The sequence below is a fragment of the Myotis brandtii genome, unplaced genomic scaffold, assembly GCF_000412655.1.
Source record: "Myotis brandtii unplaced genomic scaffold, ASM41265v1 scaffold751, whole genome shotgun sequence".
NCBI classification, from domain to species: domain Eukaryota; kingdom Metazoa; phylum Chordata; class Mammalia; order Chiroptera; family Vespertilionidae; genus Myotis; species Myotis brandtii.
In genome coordinates, this window is record NW_005370994.1 from 53,702 (window position 1) to 79,109 (window position 25,408).

Here is a 25,408-nt window from a genome sequence, read left to right on the forward strand (position 1 = left end):
GGTAATTGCTGCAAGCACCTCTGAGGGAAAGCTGCCCTCAAGTTCCGAGTTCTGCCTGCTGCCAGCCAGTCCAGTTTCTCCCCCTACGAGTCCTGGGTCCCCAGAGACTTCCCGGAACCAGAGTTCAGAGCAGTCGGGGGCTTGTGACTCCCTCCCGATTCAAAAAGACAGCCACGTCCTCAGGTGCCAGCCCCTTTCCGAGCGCTCGAGCCTCCGTACCCCTGCACTTTACTTCCACACCTCCTCTGAGTCTCAGTGTGCTTTTCTCTTTCCTTCTAGTTGTAGAATTTCCACTCAGCCAGCCTTCCTGTAGTTCTGGATGATGTCCGTTTTGTCTTTTCGTTGTATTTTTGAAGTTGTTGTGGGAGGCAGCAATTTCCAGTGTTTACCTATGCCGCCATCTTGGTTTCTCCTCGACCTTTGTTTCTTTTGTGTAATGAAAGTTCGGGTGATTTTTTTCTTCTTTCTTTTTCTTTTTTTTCCTCCTATTTTCTAAGTAAACTGGTATTGCTTTCATAACTGGAAAAAGAGAGAGAACTCAATGTCAGTTTTAAACCCCCACCAAAAAAACGCAAACCCTTTTTCATTCCCAGAAGGAGGCAGGCTTTTAGAATCAGATAAGCTTGGACTCAAGTCACAGTTCTGCCGTTTTTTGGTTTTATGACTCTGAGCACATAACGGTGAGCCTCAATTTCTTCACCTGCTTCAAAAAAGGGGGTGGCAGAGTAATAATGTCTATCTTGCAGGATTATTGTGCAGTTTAAGTATAATTGCCCAGCACAGCGCAGATGCTCAATACCTAGCAGGAGTCGGTATTATGACTATTACTGCTGTCATCAGCAGTATCATTGTTATTATTTAGATACTGTTATTATAACAGTATCATTATTGTTATTATTATCCTTTTGCCATCTGAAGAATTCCTGTTTCTGAACTGCTTTAGGACATTGTGCCGTTGACAAATGTTGAGGCTTTAGAAACTAGAAGCTACATTTATAATAAAGGGATCTTAGAAAGAACATTCATCAGTCACTGATTGCTCGGGTCAAAACCAGGAAACCTGAGCGACCCCTGAGCAACCGGTTTGTTTTATGCGGTGGACATTGTGACCTTGCTGAGGTCCTCATGACAGCAGCTGTGCGGAGGGCCATCCCTGCACATCCGCCTCTCAGGCCTGACAGTGTCCATTTGTATGTTAACTTCATCCCTGGCTTCCTCTGATGTCCCCAACCTGCTTTTATCTTTACGCATTTTACTCACTTATTTTCTAGGTATATTTTATGAGACAACTTAGGTCCTTTTTTGGAACAAGGAGAGATGCAAATGAATACATAAGTGCATGTGGGTACATTGAATTCAATTAAAGGAGGCTTTTGTAAGGCTCCTGGATGAGTTTTTTCCTTTTTTTGTTTTTTAAAATATACTTTTATGGATTTCAAAGAGAAAGGGAGAGGAAGAGAGAGAAGCATCAATGTGAGAGAGAATCATTGATCGGCTGCCTCCTGCACACCCCTTACTGGGCATCGAGCCCGCAACCAGCCATGTGCCCTGACCGAGAATTGAACCGTGTGACCTCCTGGTTCATAGGTCAATGCTCAACCACCGAGCCATACTGGCCAAGATGGATGAGCTTTCTTATTTTTTTGTTATTGCAACTTCTTAATGTAGAAAACATACTTGAGGGGCCAATAGAACACTTGCTTGGCAATCACAGATGTAAGCCTCAGTAGAGCAAGTATTTGCAGGAATCCCCGAAGGTCCATGACAAGTAGAAATGGGCAACCCTGGTGAGGTGTGGACTTTTAATCCTCAAGCAGGCCAAAAGCAAGTCAATGTTAAAGTTGCTGGATAAAATACAGAATGCGTGGTTAAGTAGGAATTTCACATAAATAGTAAATATAATTTGAGTATAAATATTTCCCAAATATTGCATGGGACATACTTATACTGAAACTTATTCATTGTTTTTATCTGAAACTCAAATTTAACTGTGCATCCTATATTCTTATTGGCTAAGTCTGTCCATCTGGATCAAATAGCAACTTTGGAATTTCTCGGCTGTTTTGTACATCTTACATTGTCATGCTGGATATGGGAAAGCTTGTGAAGTGATAAACATATTGCATTTTTTTCCTGAAAAAATAAAAAGATCATCAAGTGAGACACAAAATGAATTCTGAAAGTAAGTTTAACTTGGGGGTGTAAGCATATGTGTAGGAAATAACAACCCTCAATAGAGATGTGGCTCAGAGGAGAGCCAGGAGCTGGTACAAAGTCTGGGACGTGCCCCTTAAGAACTGCAGGTGTGTGTGTGTATACGTTATAACACTCACTATTTGTCATCTCACACTTTCTATAAGAAGTCAAAGGCACACCCTACCCTAGTACAGTTGAAGTAAGGAGAGGAAGTTGTTGGCCTGAAATGAGGATACAGCTTAAAATGCTACCTTTTCGTCAGTTGGAGCACCAGAGTAGAGCTTAGACCAAGGAATCTTACCATTTCAAAAGTGAGGACCCCTTTTTAATGAAAAAATAAATCTCATCCCCTTTGATAATAATACCAGGTGGGCAAAAGTAGGTTTATAGTTGTTAGTGTGGAAAATAATACAATAATTAATAAATCATAATCTATATATATAAAAAGCTAATGTGCTACATGTCCCTCCAACCATCCAAACAGTCGCTATGATGCGCACTGACAACCAGGAGGCAGACAATGCAGGAGCTGCCATGACACACACTGGCCATTTACAAAGAAATGGCACCGCAGACCTGGTGCTGACAAATCAACACTCAGCTTCCCCCAAGTGGGACACAGGCCCCGCCGCCACTCCGGAGCGACAGCCCACCAAGTCGCAGCCAACGCTGCCAAGACCCCATGGCATAAAATGTGGCCCACAGCCCAGCCCAGCCCGGAAACGGTCGCTGTGGGCACCAGGTAATGACGTCATGTAGCAATGCCTGGCTTCCTCTCCCTAGCAACTAGCCTCCTTGGAGTTTCTTTAGACCAGGAGCACGACTTGCTTTATAGCCAGGTGGAAACATTTTACACTTTGTAAATGTCTATGAAGCATTTTCCTATGCTTCATCTCATTTGATCCTCACAGAAGTCCTGGAGTAGGTAGATAGGAGACTCGGTGGAATCCTATTTTCTTTCTTTCTTTTTTTTGTTTTTAAATATATTTTAGTGATTTTTTACAGAGAGGAAGGGAGAGGGATAGAGAGTTAGAAACATCAATGAGAGAGAAACATCGATCAGCTGCCTCTTGCACGCCCCCTACTGGGGATGTGCCCGCAACCAAGGTACATGCCCTTGACCGGAATCGAACCTGGGACCCTTCAGTCTGAAGGCCGATGCTCTATCCACTGAGCCAAACCGGTTAGGGCCCTATTTTCTTTTCATTAGCCAGAAAACAGAGATTTAGAAAGTTTAGAAACTTGACCCAACTGAAAAGAAGTAAGAAATGGTGGACCTTGAAAATGACTTCAGGTTTTGTCACTGCACAGAATATAGTCAAATACTGCTTCAGTTAAATATTGTACCCTTTGTTCTCCCTGCATGATCTACAGTAATAATCTGCTTCATGTTGATATTTACTGCTGTGTTGCTGACAATTACCTGAAACAGAAGTTGGGGTGCTTCACTGGGCTGGAAAAAGTTTAGCTAAATCAGAAAGCAGGTCTAATTAAGCAAGTTTATTCTATATATATATAAAAGGCTAAGTTGACTCGCACATGCATGATACTTATAAAGCTCTCTCTGGTGCCAATCACACGCATGTGTTTCAGTCTGTCATTGTCAATCATGAATTTGGTTGACACTTCTATTATAGAGAAAGGCAAATAGTGGCATTAAAATATTTCTTCTAATTAATTTACTTTCAATGTGCACAAATCCGGGCACTGGGCCACTAGTATGAGAATAAACTCTGTCTCCTGCATGCCTCCTACTGGGGATCAAGCCCACAACCTGGGCATGTGCCCTGACCAGGAATTGAACTGGCGACCTCTTGATGCATGAGATGACACTCAACAAACTGAGCCACACAAGCCAGACATCTTTTACATTTTTAACAGCTACTGAGAACCTCAAAGGCTTTTCTTATGTGCGTTTTATCTATGAATTTTTACCATATTAGAAATTAAACAGAAAATTTTGAAAGATTCATTTAAATATAATAAACTAATTACATGTTAATATAAATTACATATTTTACCCCTAAAAAAAAAAACAAAACAAAAATAAGTGTTTAGTGAAGAGTGGCATTCTTTTATCATTTTTGTGAATCTATTAATATTTTGCTTAAAAGAAGACTCATTTCTGCTTCCGCATTCAATCTGTGGGATGTTGTAAATCATGAGGTCCCTAGAAAATTCCAGTGTACACTCATGAGAGAATAAGAGTAAAAGGTAAAATAACATCTCAGGATTACTTTAAAAATTATTTTGGCCTCATTGATCCTCAGGGTTCCTCCAACAACACTTTGAGAACAATTTAAGTTAATGATAAGAGTTTTCACATAAAATGATTTGACTGCACCTCACAAGGTTTTAAAATGACGTCTATTCTCCCTATTATATAGTCGGGGGAACTGAGGCTTGTCGAAGATAAAAAAATTTGCCTACGGTTACATAATGGGATACAAGCCCAGATTCTCTGATAAGAAACTGAACTCAACCCCTGCTTCTCCCCATATTTCTACCACTAATAGGAAAAGTTAGACACTTTGTTTCTGAGTGGGACCAAATGTTGCCTCTTCAACCCTAGTTATATAAACCACATCTGTGAATGGCCAACGTCTTCAAGTCATTCTTGGAGTTGAGAAAAGTGGATGCATTGAAGAGTTAGCAATGCCATTATTCTTCTTCTCCCACATGATTTTCCTAAATAAAAATTGCTTTGCTTTTTTCTTTCTTATCTCACTACATTAAACGATGATTTTTCACAAAAGAGTAATGACAGAATCAGAAAGTTGTTCATCTGATGAGCCCACACACCATAGAAAGGTGATTTAGGATTTTAGACTAAAATAACTTCATCCATTTTTTGTTGTCTTATTTGCTAACTCTGAAATGCGTTGCATTTGTAAATGACTGTTTTTCTCCCCTCTTAGAGAAGCGGTCAGCAATTTTCTCACTGCCCTCAGTCTGCAGAGGAAAAGCCGGAATCAACAGCAAGTTCCTCATCCTGCCATCTCCGGGAACATCTGGGCTGCCCTCAGAATCGCACTGTCTCTGATGGACCAACCAGAACTCTTCCAGGCGGCCAATCTCGGTGACCTGGATGTCCTCCTAAGAGCTTTCAATTTGGATCCTTGAAAGAAAAGAAAAAATAATAATCCCTGTCCATATGTGTACTCAGAAATGCAAACCTATTTTATTATGAATTCCAAAATGGTGACACCGGATGTTCAAAAGGCCAAGGTGATAGAGCCTGAGGGAATTCCTACAGACAATGCCCAGTCTCTGTTCAGATCCCAAAGCACAAAATGTTATATAGAGTCAAGGTCGGGCTCGAAAGAAGAAGCGAGAGGCTCAAGACTAACCAAGATGAAGTAACTATGTGAATACTCTTTCCACAAGCTGCAAGCCTGTCGCAAAACATCTTCTTTGGATTTTCGTCCCCACTTGCGGCTGATGACACATCTAAGGAACTTGCTCGTGGGACACCTGGAGAAAGCACTGCCTCAGATCAGGGAATTCTGACTATTTCTGAACTGTCCCCTAAAATTCCCCCTTTTAGAAGATTGAACATAGTTTGGGCCGAGGTGCATGCACAAATATTAACTCGACTAAAAAGAGGCATTGCTTAAACCCGTTCCAATTTTAACTTTTACTGTAGCTTTTTGATTCCAGAGAAGGAGCTTTGCTGGCAAAAGCAGTTTTTGCACTAGAAATTTTTGCTGTTCCCAATCAAAACTTTTCTGGGACTGTATATATGCACTTTAATATCTCATTTATGCCTTGCTGGAGTTTTGTTTTGTTGCTCCAATTTTTAACGTGGGGGGGGGGGGGAAAAAGATAAGATTTGGGAACTCAGCCTTGTTAGCTCAATGGACCAAATAAAAATTCCTGAAAATAGTTTTTCACAGTGTAGGGTTTTGAAGGAGTGTTTTCCTCAAAGCAGATGTGACATAGGGTGTAAATATGCAAACACAGATCTTATTCACGTGCTGTCTGAGACTGTTTGACCTTAAGCAAGAGGTAAGACACTGTTTCTTCATGCATTCTCTGCAGGACGGAAGTTTGATGATGTCGTCATTTCTAATGAGTTAACATTAACTTACTTAAATGTCATATTTTACTTGCTTACTAACTGCCCTGCACAATGATATTCCTTTTCAATTGTTAATATTTTAAATGGCATTTCTTAAGAGTGATAAATACATTTTTCCTAAAAATTGTGTTTTTCTGAGTTCCATCATAATCTCATTGCTCACCCTTTTGCATTCCAAGTGACAGAGATCAGCACTTTCGAGCTGAATCTCCCTGAACATCAGGGGTTTCACATGAAAGATGCAAGCCCCTAGGCTCTCCTCTTGAATATTTATCAAGTACTAGGACTTCCCGTTGGCAATGGTCTTTTATTCCATTGGTTCCATCCCACTCAGTTCTTCAGCGTGTTTTGTGCTTGTTGGGCGCTCAGCAATTATTGAGAAAGACATCACTTTTGAAAGGATTAGAAAAATTGTTTGCAAAATGCTAACCAAAATATAATTTCACCAATGCCCAGTTCCGGTAACTTGTCCCATTAATAAGTCCTAATAAGTTGTCCCATTCTTCTTCAGTTTGCTTCCTTCAGAATCTTCCCAAAGCAATCTGATCCCAGCTTTTCTTCATGCCCTTTGGTTAGTAATAGCTGGTTTTACTCATGATTATAGTTAACCAGGAAAAAACAGCATTTGGATCAAGATAGTTCAATTGACTGGGGAGTTAGCTTCTACTGCACACATACTGAACTCAGGGTGCAGGTAGAAATGGTCTCCTCTGTTACATTCAAAGTCCCTGGCATAGGACAGGGCCTCAGGTAAACATGAAACCACAAATCCTTGAGGCTTACATACATTATAACCTATTCTAGTTTATAAAGACAAAAAGTTGAGGGCATGTGGTGGCAGCTTTGCTGTTCACTGTCAAAGCTCACTCGGGTGAGGTGACACCTCCAGCAGGACCAGCAGGAGGCAAGGCATTGAGGCATTCACCATTGGGCAGCGGTGACAACCAATCTTGACCTACTTTCCTGCAGGCTCAGAGGCAAAGAAAAGCTCAACAAGATTTTCAAGAATGGTATTCTCCAGAATTTCAGAATCCTAGAAATCCGGCCTGGGAAGGACTCATGGGGCCAGCCTCCAACCAATGTAGCTACCTGGTTGAGTATCCCTGACCGAATAGCATCCCTTCTCGGCACGTTCCTTCCTCCTCCGTATCCCTGTGCATCCACGCTGGCCAGCTGACTTGCATCCGTCATAGTCCATTAGGAACCTCTAAACAAAGGATTCAAAGCCACTTTCACAAAAGTTCTGTTTATGACAACATTCTAGACTTTCAATAGTAACTAGATTTGCAATAATAATAGACTGTTTTATTAGCTTTGCTGCCACTACGTACATGAGATCAGTAACAATTTAAAGCCTGACAGTTGGGTAAATGTGCACTGTTTTTATTTAACTTGATTGTTGCTAAGTACTGGCAAATTTGGGGCCCCCGTTTTATTTTGCTATTTGAATATAAAGCAACTTCAAACTCCAAGGAATTGTTTTCAGCGAGAGTGAACAATTTTCCATTCCCTTCATAATTTGGTCATTTGCAGAGCATTTGGTAGGACTTTCTCCAATATATCTAGTGCCCATCAGAACCAAGATTTTCCTAAGCTATTACCTGTCAGGAGGTGCAGAATTATTGCCCAAGACATTTTTTCATAATATTTTTAATAAAATTAAGTTAAAACAGTTACTTAAAAGCAAGTGAAAGTTTATAGCAATCAGAGCAACACCAAAAAGTAAGTAGCAAGATCTTAGAACAGTCTTTATTGTATACATCTTTTTCTTAAGTTTATACACATTTTTTTAAAAAGAAAAATTGTTTTTGGTATCTTATCGTAATGGTGTAAAGTTGTCATTTATATTACTCTTTCCATTTGAAAGGATGGCCTTGGTTCCCTTGGAAGCGCTCTGGGAAGGCCTTGATTATCTTCTCTCTTGCATTACCGAGTAGCAGCCCAAGATCTCTCAGAAGATGGTACAATTTTACAAGAGTGGCCACTCAAATGCATAGTGGCCTTTCAAGGACCAATTTCACCAGGAGATTAGATGAAAATGCAGAGAAGGCCAGTGATCATTGCTGAATTTCAAAATAGGTTATAACTATGTCTATCGGGCTATTTCTCTGTGCTGTAGACCTCAATGTGAGGAGGAGTTGGAGGGATAGGAGAGGGGAGGGGAAGGAGTAAAGTGTCACTTACTGGATTAATCATATTGAGTCACCATTCCCTTTGCTTTCTCCCACAATCACGCCCCATGACTCCTTGAAAGAAAGGCAGATCTTGTTCACCAAGAAACTTTCATAGAGAACTGTGAGCTGTGCTTTCTCAGCCAACCTGCGTTTTAACTAAAACAGCAAATTAGTGATACTTAACCGGGTTGGAAAGTCCAGGACACACCCATTTCCACAGTTTTATGCCATTTCTTCATTCTTTTTTTTTTTACTTTATTTTTATTGTTAACACTATTACAGATGTTCCCACTTTCCCCCACTTTGCCCACCTCTGCCGAGCCCCTGACCCCGCCCTCCATTTCCTCTGCCCATCACCACACTGTTGTCTATGTCTGCGGGTTGTGCATGTATGTTTTTTGGCTAATCCCTTCACCTTCTTTCATCCAGTCCCCCTCCCCCAACCCCTCTGACAGCCATCAGTCTGTTCCATGGATCCATGCCTCTATTTCTATTTTGTTCGCCAGTTTATTTTATTAGATTCCACATATAATGAGATCATATGGTATTTGTCTTTCTCTGACTGTCTTATTTCACTTAGCATAATAATCAAGAGCTACTGAGTTGAATCTTGGGTCCATGTCCAGATAATTGCACTAGATCAATCTTTCTAGTATAGTGTTGCTATACAAGCAAGACTTAAACACAATTGTACTAGCCCCACTTGTACCAGGAGCTCCCAAACTACTTCCCATAAACTTTGTGAGCTCCTTGGCAATATAAAAGCAAGCTCCCTTTGTGCTCCTTCTTCACTTGTCCCTGAATCAGTTCCACAGAACCGGGCTGTATTTTCACCTGGTTGTTGCTGTTGTTTTACACCTTGAAATGCTTTTTCGAAGCAGGGTATTCTGAAGGCTTCCTTCGTGTGCCATCTTTTCGAGGCCTCTTATTTTAGAAATGACTACACATGCACACACCTAAGTTTAACCTTTCTAAATAATTCCAAATGCATTCCCTCTCTGGATTTTACTGCCCAATTTACCTTCTCAGTATTTGCAGAACTGGTTGAACTATAAACTGTTTTGAACTAAGTAGATACATATATATATTTTTTAAGAGTGTCGGAGATTAACTCTGGCATAAGGTTTGTAAAAAGGCAATTTTTAAAAAGTGAAACATATAACCTCAGGTGCAGAAGTAACGCATGCATTAATCCTCGCAAATCTGCCTACTCAAATATTAACCAAAGCATGCAAGACAACACTACTGAATGTGAACTTACCCAGTGCATGATTACGCCGCATGGGTTAGCTTATTTTTCCTTGCTTCTGAACAAGGAAGCATTTTCATGAACTTTGTGTTACAGTTTTTCTATTTGTTTTTAATATCCTATCCTTGAGATTGTTTTCATGCCGTCACACTGAACTTGACAGATATCCACATGTCTGGTTTATGCAGCGTTGCAGCCAGTGCCAAACTACTCCTCTGACCAGTAGAGGCACACAGATCTAAAACTTAAGCAAAATCCACGTATCCGAAGGCTACTGAACAAAATTGTGTTGATTGCTTCAGCTCAGTTTTGGGTTCTGAATGCTGAATAGTGCATTTCAAACATTTTCCAAAAGTTTAGGAATAAATTTAGAAATACTGAGATTCTAAATAAGGTAGAGATTAGAGTAATGCCAGGTAAATGAAAATCATTATAAGGGAAATGAACATGGGGCCTTAATAGCCACAAATGTCATGTAGCAAATGTGTAGATGCCACACCATGTCCTCAACGTATTCCCATTTGTATGGTAGGTGAGCTACTTGAATCCATGTCCTTTAAGAAGCTGGACTTGGTCAATATGTCTAAAAACACTGAAATTCAGGGATGATGAGGTGGTTTCACGGTCACTTAGACCAGCTCTGAAGTCTTCTCATGGCCTTTGTCTGTAATCCCTGCTATATGAAGAAATCAGGACAAGGAGACCAGAAGTGGAGGGAGCAGAGCTCAGTGAGGCAGTAGGGGTTCTGTTAGAACAGCTTTGTCACCATTTCATCCACCCTTAACTCCCCATACACACACACACATATGAGCTCAAAGACAGTATTTCCCAAACACACAGCAAAGACCTTTGTGTGGAGACATTGAAGAGTTAAGAGGAGAAAAAACGAAAATTAAAGTGTGAGGTTTAACAAACTCACATGTGGTATTTTGCCTTGAATAAAGTTTTCGCTACTTGCAACCTTTACAGAAATACCAAAAGAGAAAAAAGAAGAAGAAGAAAAAAAAACACCCTCTAGAAACAAGCACCCCATCTCAGAACTGTTTTCTCACGACCTTCTCTACAAGAGAAAACGAACTTGCAATGTTACAGGGTGGGACACTTCCCTTAGAAACCTGCACTCAAAATAATATTAAGATGGAAAAAAGGACAATTTGCTCAACAATAAAATGTGCTCTTTTTATTTGAGTGAAATGGTGCGACACAAAAAGGAATAAGGGATAGACACTCAACGAGGTCATTTGTCACTTTCACTGAGATAAGGAAAATGTTCGCATAGATACCATAAAGGAATTGCACCCTGTGAGGAACGTGTTTGTGACTGAAAATGTTACCAGTGTGTAAAGGAAATAGAGCAAACCTGAGTTTTTACCAACTTCCTTTCCATTTTCCCTGTCATCTCACCCAAACCCTCTTCCATTTTCATTACGCAAATTTGTTTACATGGGTTGAAAAAAAAAACTGATTAATTTAGTAAACTTTTTACAAACTGTAACAAGCATTTATTAACTATTTAGAAAAGACATTTCTATATATTTTGTATATCTATGGATACTGTATATCTATCTAATCTAAAAATACTGTTTTGAGAGGAATTCTTCTGTGATGCTTCCTTATTTATTATGCTCAATAATGTTTAAAATCTTGGGATTTCATTTTTAAGCTAAAATAGATAACAGAGAAATTTAACTTTAAATGTTTACATTGTTTCTAAGTTAACACCAACCCAAATTAAGTGACCTATAGTAAATTAATGGCAATGGGGGGTGTAAAAGTTATCGGCACACTACATGATAATATGTCTGTGTATTTAATGAAATATTATGTGTCATAGGACAACTCTGTTGGTATTAAGGCTTCTTCTTAATAATTCCCTGTGTTGCTCTTTGAAATAAAATTACTACCACAAAAATAACCTATTATATTGATGTATTTAATTTACTCGGTTGGCTTATAATTTATAAAGTACTAAGATTCAGGTAGTATTTTTGTACCATTATTGGAAGCATGCCTTCCCTTTTTCACATTATTAAATTGTATTTATATTTGGGTAATTTTAAATTATGTTTTCAAATAAACTTATGGCTTCAAGATCTTTTCAGAAATCTTTCAAAATGAGATTTGGGGATCAGAATTGCTTCAATTCAAATAGAATCCATTTTTACTACTGGTTAAAAGGTCCTTTTGTGGACCATCACTACATATGATTTTGCATGAGTTAACTGGAAATCAGGAGTGCATTTTTAGATATGAAACAAAAACTTTAAAATCTTCCTTGTTAATTTTTTAAGACTAAAATATTATTCAACCTAAACTTGGATTTTGTGATTTTTTTTTAGAATAAAAGCATTAAAATATATTTGTTTTAGGGTCTTTCTTTTTCTTTTTGGTCAATAAATATTTAAGCACCTACTATGTACAGGTACTGTTCTAGTGCAGGACAGTGGTTAAGTAAATTAAATCAAATTTGCACTTGAAGAATTCAGATTTCTGTGAGGGATCAACAAATCTATATTATAAAAGGCCAGTGGCCATAACACCGTAACGACCAAACGACCAGTCTGGGTCTTGTGGCGTGGTGGGTCTAGGGTCTCGTGCGATTTCGCGTGCTGAGCCTCTAGTACTTTAATAATAATAAAAAAAAACAATATTATGTTCTACGAAGTGCTAGAAGAATGAGACATATAAGGTATTATCTATAGGTGGTCAGGAAATGTTCCTCTTGGCTGACATTTGGGCTGAGATTTGAATGGCAAGAAGCCTGCTGAGTGGAGTTGGGGACAAGCGTTCCTGGCAGAGCCAACAGCTAGTGCAAAATGCCAAGGCAGGAATGAGCTTGGTATGTGTTCAGGGAGAAAGGAATCCAGGGTGGTTAAGGCTGTGAGCTGGTGAGATCTCAGGAGATGCCCTAAAGGTGGGAGATCATAGATCTTCTTAAATTCGCCTCCGAGCAGAGGAGAGATGCCACTGAGATGGACGTTTCTGTGTTTCTGAAACATTTACTAACTAAAGTCCTTGAGTGGTGAGGTTGGGATGGAAGGAACAGCTGGCTCAGATGAAGACTGACTACACCAAGAGACCGAAGCACCCCTTCTCCCTCTTCACTACCCCCTCTATTGAACTGAGGCCACACTTGGTAGAATTCCATTCTCTCTGTAAAAATCAAGCTGGATGTCTCTCTTTCCTGCTTCACTGCTCTTCTATATAAGATAAAAAGTCCATCTACTTAGTGGTGAATGTGGCTCCTCTCCCAAGCCCTTGCATAATTCCAAACATTTTTATTTCTGGGGAAAGAACATGCCAGGCAGAGGAAACTTCTCTCAAAATCCAGAGTTGTATATTCAGCTTCCTACTCAACATCAAATAGAGGTCTGGTAGGCATTTCAAACTCAACGGGTCCCAAACTGGACTCCTGATCACCTTTTCCTCCATCCCCCAACCACTAATTTTGTGGTCATTTGTTAGAGCAGCCATGGGAAACTTATACAACCTAGAAAGGTGGGGTCATAGAAATGCTGGAATCTATTGATGCAACTAGTGTAGATTCTGCTGCGTTAAGGAAGCCATCAGCAAATTGAGAGTCAGGGAGCCACAGAAAGGTCTCGATTGACCCCAATATTCAACTGGACATATCAGTAGAGAAAGTCTAAAGGACACCAGACTCCTCCCTGCCTTGGCTCCTCCCTCCTTAACAGATGTTCCAATGTGGATGGGGACCAGGCTGCCTGGGTGCCCACACAAAGAAACCCTAAAAGGAAATAAAATTAGCCACTGTCTCAAGTTACCTGTTCCACTGATGGGTGAGAACCTACAAAGAGGAGCATTCGTTTACCTGGCATTTTGCAAAAGAACGAAAGAAAAAAGAGTCATCAAGGGACCTCAGATTGTGAGAATAGCTTTTAATTTTAAAACAAGTGAAGCAACAAATCATCCATCTCTCTTTGCATCACAGGCAAATACTCTCCCCAAACATCTGAGATAGTTTAAACACCAACTGTGACTAGTGCAAAATAAAATAAATACAAACGCTTTCGAGAGCCAACATCGAAACCTGCTCTGCCGAGGCCGAGAGGAGCGGTGAGTCTGGGGCGGCAAGATCTACACAGTATCTCCACGCCCGGCTCTGAGCAGACTGAACAATACCTGGGGAGGGGACACCACAAGAGAATGTTGCCTAAAGAGAAACAAACATGCCCAGCACCCTCCTGTGGCTAACATCCTTGGCACCTGGCAGTGGTTTGAAAAATAAACCCAAAGTTAGAGGCTCCTAGGCAAAGCGAAGGAACAGGGTTTGGGGCTCATTTGCTTTTGTCTTTTCATTGGGGTCTTATACATATTGGCTTTTTTACACAGAGAAATCTTCTGCTTTCTGGAAGGCATTCTGTGCCTCACGGTGCTCCTGACTCCAGCAAAAATGCTCATGTTGCTTCTGTCTAGATGTTTCGGAGAATTACCTTCCATACCTAAGGCAGGGCGCTGCCTACCCCGCACCATCTACGTCTAGATTAGCACTGCCCAATAGAAGAATGAGAGTCACGTGTCTAATTTTAAATTTTTGGGTAGCCACATTAAAAAAGATAAAAAGGAACAAGTTAAATTTTCATTATCTTATTTAACATATCTAAAATATTGTCATTTCAGCATGTAATCACTATAAAGTATTGATAAAATATTTTACATTCCCTTTTATTTTTTGGTAGCAAGGCTTCAAAATCTGGTGTGCATGTTATATGCATAGCACAGGCTCAGTTCGGACAAGCCAACTTTCAAGAGGCCATTCATTAGCCACATATGACTATTGACTACTGGACTGAACAGCGCAGGTCTAGAGAATATTAATACAAACTCTCGGGATGACGTACTGAGTAGGGAATCTCTGAGCCACGGTGTGGTAATCATGTCACCAGCTTAGACAATCTCAGACAGACCCTTGTTTTGTAACCTAGGATTTCTGCCCTAAGGTAAAGGACAGAATCACACTTTACCTAATCCTATCCCCTGGTCCTGCCCCTGTCACCTGTCATCTCCCCACAGATAATGTGACTTAGCAACGGTGGTCCTACGAGATGAAAAATGCATCTTTCTGTGGTAGACAACTTTGTTAGCACTTATTTGGGGATCACAGCTAGAATTGAATTAGAATAAGAAAATACTGGATAGCCCGGCCGGCATGGCTCACTGATTGAGCGTCAACCTATGAACCAGGAGGTCAGGGTTCGATTCCCGGTCAGGGCACATGCCTAGGCTGGATCCCCAGTGTGGGGCGTGCAGGAGTCAGCTGATCAATGATTCTCTCTCATCTTTGATGTTTCTCTCTCTCTTTCTCTCTCTCCCTTCCTCTCTGAAGTCAATAAAAATATTTTTTTAAAAGGAAATATTGTATAAATGTGACAGATTTAGCTGAAGGTAGTTCTGAGGTTTTTCAGAGCAGGAAGTATTCTAAATGATTTTTTCCTTTTTGAAAGGGATGGTAACAACGTACCTCATGGACTGGAAAGTGGAGAGTTTCACGAACGGTGGGAAAATGGGAAACTTACCAAAGAAAGTAGAACAGAAGCCAGGATAGAAACACTAAAAATGAGATTGGTTCTAAGCTGGGGTGGGTTAGCTGTAACAAATCAAAAACATAGCATCTAACCTATGTGATCATCATATTTTACAGTCTGATCTCAGTAGTACCAAGAGGAAAATAAAAATAGAACCGACTGTTAGGACAGGGAAGGACTTCTGAGCTTATCTGGTCTAACCCACTCATTTTAGAGAAAAAGGCCCAGGGAGGTAGTGACTTGGCCCCATCACACTGAGAGGCGGAGTCAGGATGCAAACCCAGGAGCCCTCACCACAAGCTGCAGCTGCGGCTCCATCCACTTCAGGTCTCAGGGGAATAAATGGTGTTGGGAGTCCCAGGCTCCCACTACTCACACTAGACCTCCCGCAGCCCAAAGCGAGCCCAGGGGAAGGTCAGGCACATTCTCTTGTAGGTGGGAGGAAACAGCTAAGTCAAAATATTGAACCAATGCTGATGCAAAACAGCATTCAAATGTGATTTTTCCAATAGACCTTTCCGTATACTATTTTTCCCTTAAAAAAAAAAAATACCCCAATTTGAACCAAACCAGATTTCTAATTAGTTATATGGACATTTAGATCAACTGACAAAATAAAAACTTTGATACATTATATTTTCCAAAGACACATTCATTGGGATTTTACACAAATGGATATCAAAAGATATTTACAGGAAAAAGGGCTCTCTCACACGTGCACCCACACACAGTAAGAAATTCACAATTATACCACCACGCCTCACACAGAGGACTCCTAACAGGCTGATAATCAATTGACAAAACCCATTATTGATTCCAGTTTTCAGTTACAAATAATTTCATCTACATACATGTGTAAAATTAAGCAGTATGTTCCAGACTTTTATTCCAGGGAAACCTGCCTTATATATATTAAGGAATACATATAAATACATTTTTTAAGCAGAAAGAAACTCATTATTTGCTCCAGTTTTCCCCCAATTTTCCATCTGAAATGAAGAATAGCCCATATACAAAACTTTGCCTTGTAGAAATAGCCCTTTGTTTTTTGAGGCAGAAAAAAAAAGGCAGCCATATTACTTTTTTTTTACAGTATGTTTAGGCATCAAAAAGGGCTAAATTAATTTTTCTGCTTAATTAAATTAAATATTGTATCGCTTATAATTTTCTATACTTATTTTATACCATCCATTTTGCAAGGTTTTATTATAAAATTTTTATTTTGTGCAAAATACACATGCTATCTTTGTCCACATTTCAATCCAAATCCTCAATCATGCCCCCACCCCTAAAAAAGGCCTTTGCTTTGTAATAGCATGAAAACTGGTCATTTTTTATGTGTCTGGCGGCATTATTCCAGGATACTCACTCAGCCCTAAGGAGACCAGACTCTGTAAGGTTTCTGAGCGTGGGGATTTGTACGGGAGTCAAGGACTCATGTAAAAGAGTTCCAGTCAGCATTAAATATGACCCCAGCGGGCAGAGTTTCGTAGAGAATGACTGCACCATGAGCTCCCTCCTTATGCCAACCTCATTTGTTCCCAAACTGAAGAAAACATCAAATGAGAGAGGAGGGAACCTACTCCACTAGGACCACCCCGCATGGCACACCACCTGCTGCTCTTTAAAGATTCAAGGTATCCAATCTCACCATGTCTGCAAAGCAAAGTTGGAAAAAGAGAGATGTCATCATACCATTGTACAGACAAAGAGAGTGAGGCACAGGAGGAGGAGGGACGTGCCCAGCTAGAGGCAGCCCCCAGGGCTCCGGGACCCGCCTTTGGGCTCTGTGCTCACAGATCTCTGTGCGACAGGCCCCATCATAACCAAATCCTGATAACTCATAGCTCCCTGGGTCATAATCCACTTCTGTGCTGTATTTCACCCAACTGGTTCTATTTTATCTTCCTCCAGTTTCTAAAAAGATCCTTTCTACCAATCAAAGGCATGTCAAGCGGACAGCAACAAATCCTTTTTCATTTGACTGAATCATCTGAAATAGAAACTCCAGAGACTGGAACTTGGTGCAGAGCAGTAGAAGAACTCTAGGGCCCTAGCCTTCCACTTTTTCATCCCACCTGAAATTCTAATCCCACGCTGCCATTAACGTGCTGAAGTACCACGTGGAAACGATGGTCTTTCGTAACATCATGCCAGGTTTCTTTGCATCTGAACCCCTGGACGTGCCCAAGATCGCATTGTTGGTGGCAGCAGACAAGCAGTGAAGGCAAGTCAGGAGGTGATTAGCCAAGAAAGGGCAGAGGTGAGACTCTGGCCCCAGAAAATGTAGAAATGGAGGCAAGCAAAGAGCTCAGGGAGGAGAAAAACCACAGACTAATTCGGGGCACTTAGCACGATTCCAAGGACTTGTCATGTGTGATGGTAAGAAGCGATCAGCTAAAAATACACACTAAACCTTAGAGGGAAGGGCTGCTGACACACAGAATCCATCTACCTTTGGCAAAGAATAATATTGTGCTGCTCTGGGCATCTGGCATCTGGCGTTACACCACCAAATGTCGCACACCCAAGTGAATTCTTGACAGCGCTTAAAGGGACAACTCCATCCAGTTTATGCCTGAAAATGTAAGCAGGGAACTAATTTTTTCAACTGTTCCTGAGTTATGGTTTCTTTAAAAGATGTCCTTGCTTTTCCCAGCTATGCTTAACGCCAACTGTTTTAACCTTTCCAAACCAACCCGCCACAGATTTCCTCGTTGAGATTCTCAATCTCAGTCTCACACACATTCGTACAGTTGTGTTCTGAATTGTGATGGGATTAAATTAAAAACATTTCATTGCAGATACTCTCATTTACTATACACAGATAGGTCGGGAATTATTGTACTGAATGGAAAAAGTATGTCACAAATAAAGCCCAGCCCAGTTACTGATTTTCACTATGAAACAAAAGTGGGCTTTTCATTTATTGTGGGTGGGGCCAGACCACTGACCCCCAAAGCAAAACTGAGGATTGGTGGCACATTCCTGGTGGCACGTGCCAGTGGCAGATTCCCTACCAGCAATAGGAACACTTTTCTCTTTTTAATCATTCTCTCCTCGAACATTTATAAAAAGAAAAACTATCTACAGTAGTGTATCATTGCTAATAGAAATGTCTTCCCAGTTCTATTTCAGAAGGCGTCAAATGATGTTCTTTAAATAAACTATAAATACCCCCATGTATTCCTTCATGTCTGGCTGTCCCAACTTTTTTTTTTTTTTTTTTTTTTTTTTTTTTTTTTTTGGCAAATTAAAAAGGCGTATGGCTTCTCGCCGATTTGTACATCTGAGGTTTAGCTTGGTATCCTGCGGTAAAAGTACATGTAGCCCAGGTCTTTAGGGGGCCTTTCTGAGGCACACACTCTGTGGTCATTGTAGATCACCCATCTGAAAACAAAACACAGAAGCATTTGATGAATTTAAGTCAGTTCCGGGAAACTTTGCCGAAGAAAAGTTACTGCGTCATGCATAAAAGAATCAAGATGTTTTAAGATAACCAAACTCGTCTGTTATATAAAAGGGAACAGAGTGCTGGTGGGAAATTACCATTCCTTTTTAAGTCTCGAGCTCAATCGAAAAGTAGTTACTAAAAGAGCCTCCAAACATTTTGAATCCTTTGATCTCGTAATTTTTTTTTTTTGCAGAAATCCATAAATAACCTCAAAAATTGAGTCAAATGAAAAACAATTGAGCCCTAACCGGTCTGGCTCAGTGGATAGAATGTTGGCCTGAGGACTGAAGGATCCTGGGTTCAATTCTGGTCAAGGGCACATGTCTCGGTTGCAGGCTCGATCCCTAGTAGGGGGCATGCAGGAGGCAGCCAATCAATGACTCTCATCATCGATGTTTCAATCTCTCTCCCTCTCCCTTCCTCTCTGAAATAAATAAAAATATATTTAAAAATAAAATAAAAAATAAACTGTTTCTTTAAAAAAACAACAATAACAAAACAACAACAACAACAAAAAACAGCCCTAGCCGATTTGGCTCAGTGGATAGAGCGTTGGCCTGCGGACTCAAGGGTCCCAGGTTCGATTCCGGTCAAGGGCATGTACCTTGGTTGCGGGCACATCCCCAGTAGGGAGTGTGCAGAAGGCAGCTGATTGATGTTTCTAACTCTCTATCCCTCTCCCTTCCTCTCTGTAAAAAATCAATAAAATATATATTTTTAAAAAAACAGTTGAGTCAAAGAATTATGTATAATAGTGTTTGTTTCAGCCTCAGTTATAAAACTAACTAAAAATCAGAAGTAAATTAGCCAGGCAGTGAACTAATATACAACTATTAAAATGTTTTCAAAGAATATTTGCTAAATTGAGAAAATAATTGCAATATAATACAAAATGAGAAAAAGCAGGTTATGAAATTATATCTGTTATGTACATTAAACTTTTAGTAATGTTATAAATACATATGCATAGTTATATGTAGTATGTGTGTGTATAGTCTTACACACCCTCTCCCAATGAAAACAATAAAACAAAGAGAAATATATCCAAATATAAACATTGATTATCCCTAGGCTTCCAGATGACATATTTTTGTATGTGTTTATATTGTACTAACTCCTTATGATGAATTTTATTGCTTTTTAAATTATAATTAAACCATTTCTCTTAAGCATTTTTAAAAGAGCTATCAGGCCGGGTAATAAAAGGAATTCACTATAAATCAAGTCTCTGTGCTCAACTATTTTATGAAGCAAGTGGAAACAAGACCAAAAGATACAGCAAAAAGGAACACAATCGATGCTGGGTGAGAGCTGGTCACTGCTGCAGTGCGAGGCATGGGGTGAGAGGTCAACATCCTCTAAGAGAGGCCAAGGTCACATGTTTCTTCAGCATCCACAGGGCCCAAGCACTGCCTTGAGCAGGAGTGCCAACCCCCAGGCCACTCAGTGGGGAGCTCCTGGGAGGAAACCAGAGGGGCCTGCAGGGACCTGGCCCAGTGAAAGGGTTCTGAAGACAGGTGCAGCCTCACATCCCAATCTGTCTCATTCCCAGTTCACCACACACCTAACAATTCTACTTAAGGTGCCATGAGTCCTTCTGCAAGGCTGCAATAAAGCAAGGCACTGACCGCTCAGTGTTGCCAGATAAAACACAGGATACCCCGTCAAATCGGAATCTCAGGTAGGCAACAAATTATATTTCAGTATAAGTATGTCTCGTGCAATATTTGAGTAATTCACTTACTCAAAAAGTAATTCACTTACCTTTACCTGAAATTCAAATTTAATAGGGCAACTGGTTTTCCTTTATTATTATTATTATTATTATTATTATTTTGCTTAATCTGGCAATCCTATGGAGGTTTCCAATATGACATACATTCTGCTGTAGGATGCATCTTTACTGTGGAAAATTACCTTGGTATGATGGCATGATGGTTGAGAGCGGCTTTGGATACCAGCTCTGACACAAGAAATTACTAGCTAAGATCAAGCTATTTGGCCTCCCTGAGCCTCAGTGTCTTAAATGGCCTTAAGAGTATATCCTACAAGACCATTGTGAAAGCCACATGTGATAACATATGAAGCACCTAGTACAGTGCCTAGCGCTCAATAAAACACATGTATTATTTACCTTCTAAAAAGACTCACCTTCCTTCCTTTTTGATATGGCAAACATAATGGCCACTCATTGTAGATGTTCCCATGTGACTGATGAATGCAAATAATTCGTACACTATGAAAGAGGAAACAACAGTCACAAGGCAGCATTTCTAGAAAACCAACAGCACTTCTGATCAGAATTTAAAGCCAATGATTGTGTAATCCAGCAACTGTTTAAATTGAAAGACAAAGTCTACTTACCTTGCTATACCCATTCACCCACAAACCCACCCAAAGGGACACCAAATTCAACCTTCAAAGTCATAACAGAGTGGGACATCAACCATCAACGTACAGCTGACATTCAATTCGTATCTGGAAGGGATGTAAAAATCCTGCAGCCAACCTGGCAGCAAATTCGTGGGTTTAACAGGGTAGACCGGGCTCTCTCACATTCAAGCAGCATGAGGGCAAAGGGGTTGTCCCATCTCTCTAGGCCCATTTCTTCACAAAGATGAAACACCCACCCACTTCACAAGGTTGGACGAGGCTTAAATGAGCAATTCAGAATAAAATACCATACAAATGTCAGGACTGTAGGGAAGACAGCAGACAGCTGTTACCATTCATAGAAAGGGACAGTGCTTCGGAATATGCTTCTTGTGATTTCTGACTTGCTCGTGATTCTAAACTATATGGGACCAAAATTCAGGTTTCATGCTTTCTGAACAAGGACATAGACAGCCTCTTAGAGGGTGAACCTGATGTTTTTTTTCTCTGACAAGCACCTCCTGCCATTTGATACAGGATTCTCCATTAAATGAATTTCAGCTCCTGCTCCCCTGGCCAAACCTAGACCTACACAACACAAAGTGGATTCCAGGGACAAGTACCAGTCCACTTGCAAACTGCTACCGATTACAGAAATTGAGTGTTTACACCCTTTTATGATGATTTGAGAATATTCATGTCTGTTGAATCTAATAAGGAAAAATGGACTTGCATATTCATTTTTCTAGTACTCAATCTTTATTGCATTTTTTCAAAGTATTGGTTCTAGGCAGACCTCTGCCCGTCCCCCTCCTTCTCCCATTCTCCCATGCTCATCCCTTCCTGAGTTGTGAATCCCCACTCAGCTTATTCACTCTTCAACACATCACACACAGCTGATCACCTCCTTCTTCCTCAAATATTTGCCCCCAGGATACAACCCTCTCTTGGTTGTCCAGCTGCCTCACTGGCTCCTCATCTCCCTGACCTTTCAGTGGTGATGACCTCAGAACTTACTTTCCCCTGTCCTGATTTATCCAGTCTCATGGCATTAAATGGAATTATTTTCTTAATTTCCAGAATGTTCATTGCTAATGTAGGGAGATACAATTGAATTTTGTATATGGATCTTGTTCCTACATTAGTAGTTCTAATAGTGTTTTAGTGGATTCCTTACGATTTTCTATATACAAAATTATGTTATCTGCAATAGAGATAGGTTTACTTCTTCCTTGTTAATCTGGATGTTTTCCATTTCTCTTTCTAGCCTCACTGCCTTGGCTAGAACTTCCTGTTACAATGCTAAATGGAAGTGGCAAGAGTGGACATCCTTGTCATGTTCCTGACCTTAGGGGAAAAGCAGTCAGTCTTCACCATTGAGAAAGATGTGAGCTGTAGATGCTTTTTACCATGTTGAGGAAGTTCCCTTTCATTCCTAGTTTGTTGAACATTCTCTCCTTAGCCTCAGCTGTCTCAGTCAATGATGAGTCCATTCTTCCAATAACTGAGGACAAAATCTTAACTTCTCTCTCACACTTTACACACACCCAATCCATCAGCAAATCCTGTCAGCATTTCCTTCAATATATATCCAGAATCCAACAACTTCTTACCACCTTCACTAGGAACCCCTGATTCAAGCAAGTCACCATCATCTCTCTTCTGGAGGCTTTTTATAAGAGCCTCCTAACTGGGGTCCCTACTTCCTTCCTTGCCCCTACAACTCTTCTCAGTACAGCTATCAGAGTCTGGAAATGGAATTCAAATTGTAGTTACTACTGTCAGAGAACTTCCCATGGTGTTCTATACCTCAGAGTGAAATTTACTCCTACAGTAGCCTGTGAGCTACTCCCCTTCTACCACATGAGGACAGTAAGAAGGCATTGTCTATGAACCAGGAAGTAGGCTCTTACTAGACACTGAATTGCTGGTGCCTTGATCTTAGATTTCTGAGCCTTCAGAACTGTGAGAAACAAATTTCTGTTGTCTATGGTGTTTTGGTACAGAAGCCCAGAGACGAACACAGGCCTACGGGGATAATACAAGATAATTCCATTTTAAGGTCCACAGCTTTAATCACATCTGCAAAGTCCCTTTGCCATGTAATATAACACATGCACAGGTTCCAGGGATTAGGGTGTGGACCTCCGTGAAGGAGCCTTATTTTGCCTACCATAGATAGAGTATAGCAAGCATGTCAAACTCAAAGGCTAACACGGGCCCAATAAACAAGGGTTAAGTTTATGTGGGCCGCAAAAAAACAAAAGTTTCAATTTCCATAGAAACATAGGTTTATTTCGATAGAGACATGCTGAATACAAAGGGATGAAATAAATGAGTAATTGTTAACATAAAATAGAACATTTTAATAAAAATTGTTTTTTCTTGAACATTAACTTACCAGACACTGAATAACTGCACAAATTAATATGCATAACGCAAATTTTTCTTGTTCTCCGAAAGTGAAATATTTCCTGTTGCGCACACCAAACAAGTCAGTACAAGACTAATGGTGTGATAAAATATTTGCTGCTAGTATCAGTGGAGAGAAATGGTGCACCTGTGCATAAGGCACATAAGGAAAATGAATGCAACATGATTATAGTAATTAGTCATTAGCGAACTGTAGTCATTGTAGTTTGTTATTAATAATTCTATATAATCAAAGGGTAATATGCAAATTGACCCTAACAGCAGAAAGACTGGTCACTATGACACACACTGACCACCAGGGGCAGATGCTCAATGCAGGAGCTGCCCCCTGGTGGTCAGTGTGCTCCCACAGGGGGAGCTCTTCTCAGCCACAAGCCAGGCTGACGGCTGCCAGTACAGCGGTGGTGGTGGGAGCCTCTCTCGCCTCCTCAGCAGTGCTAAGGATGTCTGACTGCAGCTTAGGCCTGCTCCCCGCTGGCAAGTGGACATCCCCCGAGGGCTCCCGGGCTACCAGAGGGATGTCTGACTGCCAGCTTAGGCCCCATCCCCTGGGGAGCGGGTCTAAGCCAGCATGTGGTCATTCCCCAAGGGGTCCCAGACTGTGAGAGGGCACAGGCCGGACTGAGGGACCCTCCCGAGTGCACAAATTTTTTTGCACCGGGCCTCTAGTTATGTATAACAGGATATTATAAAAATTAAGTTAGGAAATTTTTATTAAAACATTTCTTACATATCGTTATGTTGGCTGGGCCGCAAAAATATTCGTTGTGGGCCACATGTGGCCCGCAGGCCTCGAGTTTGACATGCTTGCTCTACTCTCATTGTTCCCTCTATCTGAAACTTCTTGCAGCTGTCACATGACTCAAGCCACACTTCCTGGAGGTCTCAGATCAAATGTCACATCAGAGAGGCTTCCTGAGCCAACTTATAAAAGAGCGACTCCCTCTTCAGCTCCCACTCTCATCCCTGACCTGGCTTTACTGTTGTCCATGTAGCATGAAGTAACACCTGCCAAGTCACATATTTATGCGGGCATTTATTTACTGTCTATCTCCTTTTACCCCAGGCTAAAATACAGCTCCACAATGACGAGAAGTTTGTCTGCTTTGTTTACTGAAATATTCTAGGTACAGGGAACAGTGCTTAGCATGCAGAAGGCACTTAATAAGTATGTGTTGAATGAATAAATAAATGAGTGAATGAAGGAATGACTCTACTTCTTCACTTATTTTTCATCACCTTCTATTGTATTCATTTTTATAATCCACCTACCAAAGTACAAGTTGGAGTATAAATTAGTAAAAGAATTACTTAAAAGAGAAAGGAATCAGAGATTGCCTTTCCTACCATTAACTAGCTGTCACATCAACTACTCCAAATAACCAAAAATATCCCAGGTTTGAAACCAGAAACCAGCCAAAAACAGTTATGAATGACAACCATTTTGCCTGGCACATATTTTTTGAAATAGTGATCAAGGGAATCTACCCTGCTCTGCCCTCCCTTTTGCCTGCCCCAATACTAAGAACCCACTCCTATCTCAGAAAGAAAGAGAGGGTGTGGGGAGAAACCAAGATGGCGGCATAGGTAAACACCGGAAATTGCTGCCTCGCACAACCACTTCAAAAATACAACTAAAAGACAAAACAGACATCATCCAGAACCACAGGAAGGCTGGCTGAGTGGAAATTCTACAACTAGAAGGAAAGAGAAAAGCACACTGAGACTCAGAGGAGGTGCGGAAGTAAAGTGCAGAGGTACGGAGGCGCACGCGGCAAGGGCTGGCAACTGAGGACGCGGCTGTCTTTTTGAATCGGAAGAGAGTCACAAGCTCCCGACTGCTCTGAACTCCAGTTCCGGGTGAGTCTCTGGGGACCTAGACTCATACGGGGAGAAACTGGA

At 40.7% G+C, this 25,408-nt stretch overlaps 2 protein-coding genes across 2 annotated transcripts in view; one reads left to right on the forward strand and one right to left on the reverse strand.

The window, feature by feature from the left end:
• Positions 1-6,084, forward strand: part of PEX5L (peroxisomal biogenesis factor 5-like) — a gene marked incomplete at its 5' end in the record, with an annotated part of 50,904 nt that extends 44,820 nt beyond the window's left edge. Inside the window, one exon of the mRNA XM_005883023.2 lies at positions 5,115-6,084. Within this exon, the coding sequence (XP_005883085.2) occupies positions 5,115-5,319 (205 nt within the window). The remainder of the gene's footprint in view (positions 1-5,114) is intronic.
• Positions 6,085-15,782: 9,698 nt separating this feature from the next.
• The window catches only part of USP13 (ubiquitin specific peptidase 13 (isopeptidase T-3)), an 86,801-nt gene continuing 77,175 nt past the window's right edge, over positions 15,783-25,408 (reverse strand). Inside the window, exons 19-20 of the mRNA XM_014530621.1 lie at positions 20,852-20,936; positions 15,783-18,636 (exon numbers count right to left, since the gene is read on the reverse strand). Of these exons, the coding sequence (XP_014386107.1) occupies positions 18,543-18,636; positions 20,852-20,936 (179 nt within the window). The 3' untranslated portion in view covers positions 15,783-18,542. The remainder of the gene's footprint in view (positions 18,637-20,851; positions 20,937-25,408) is intronic.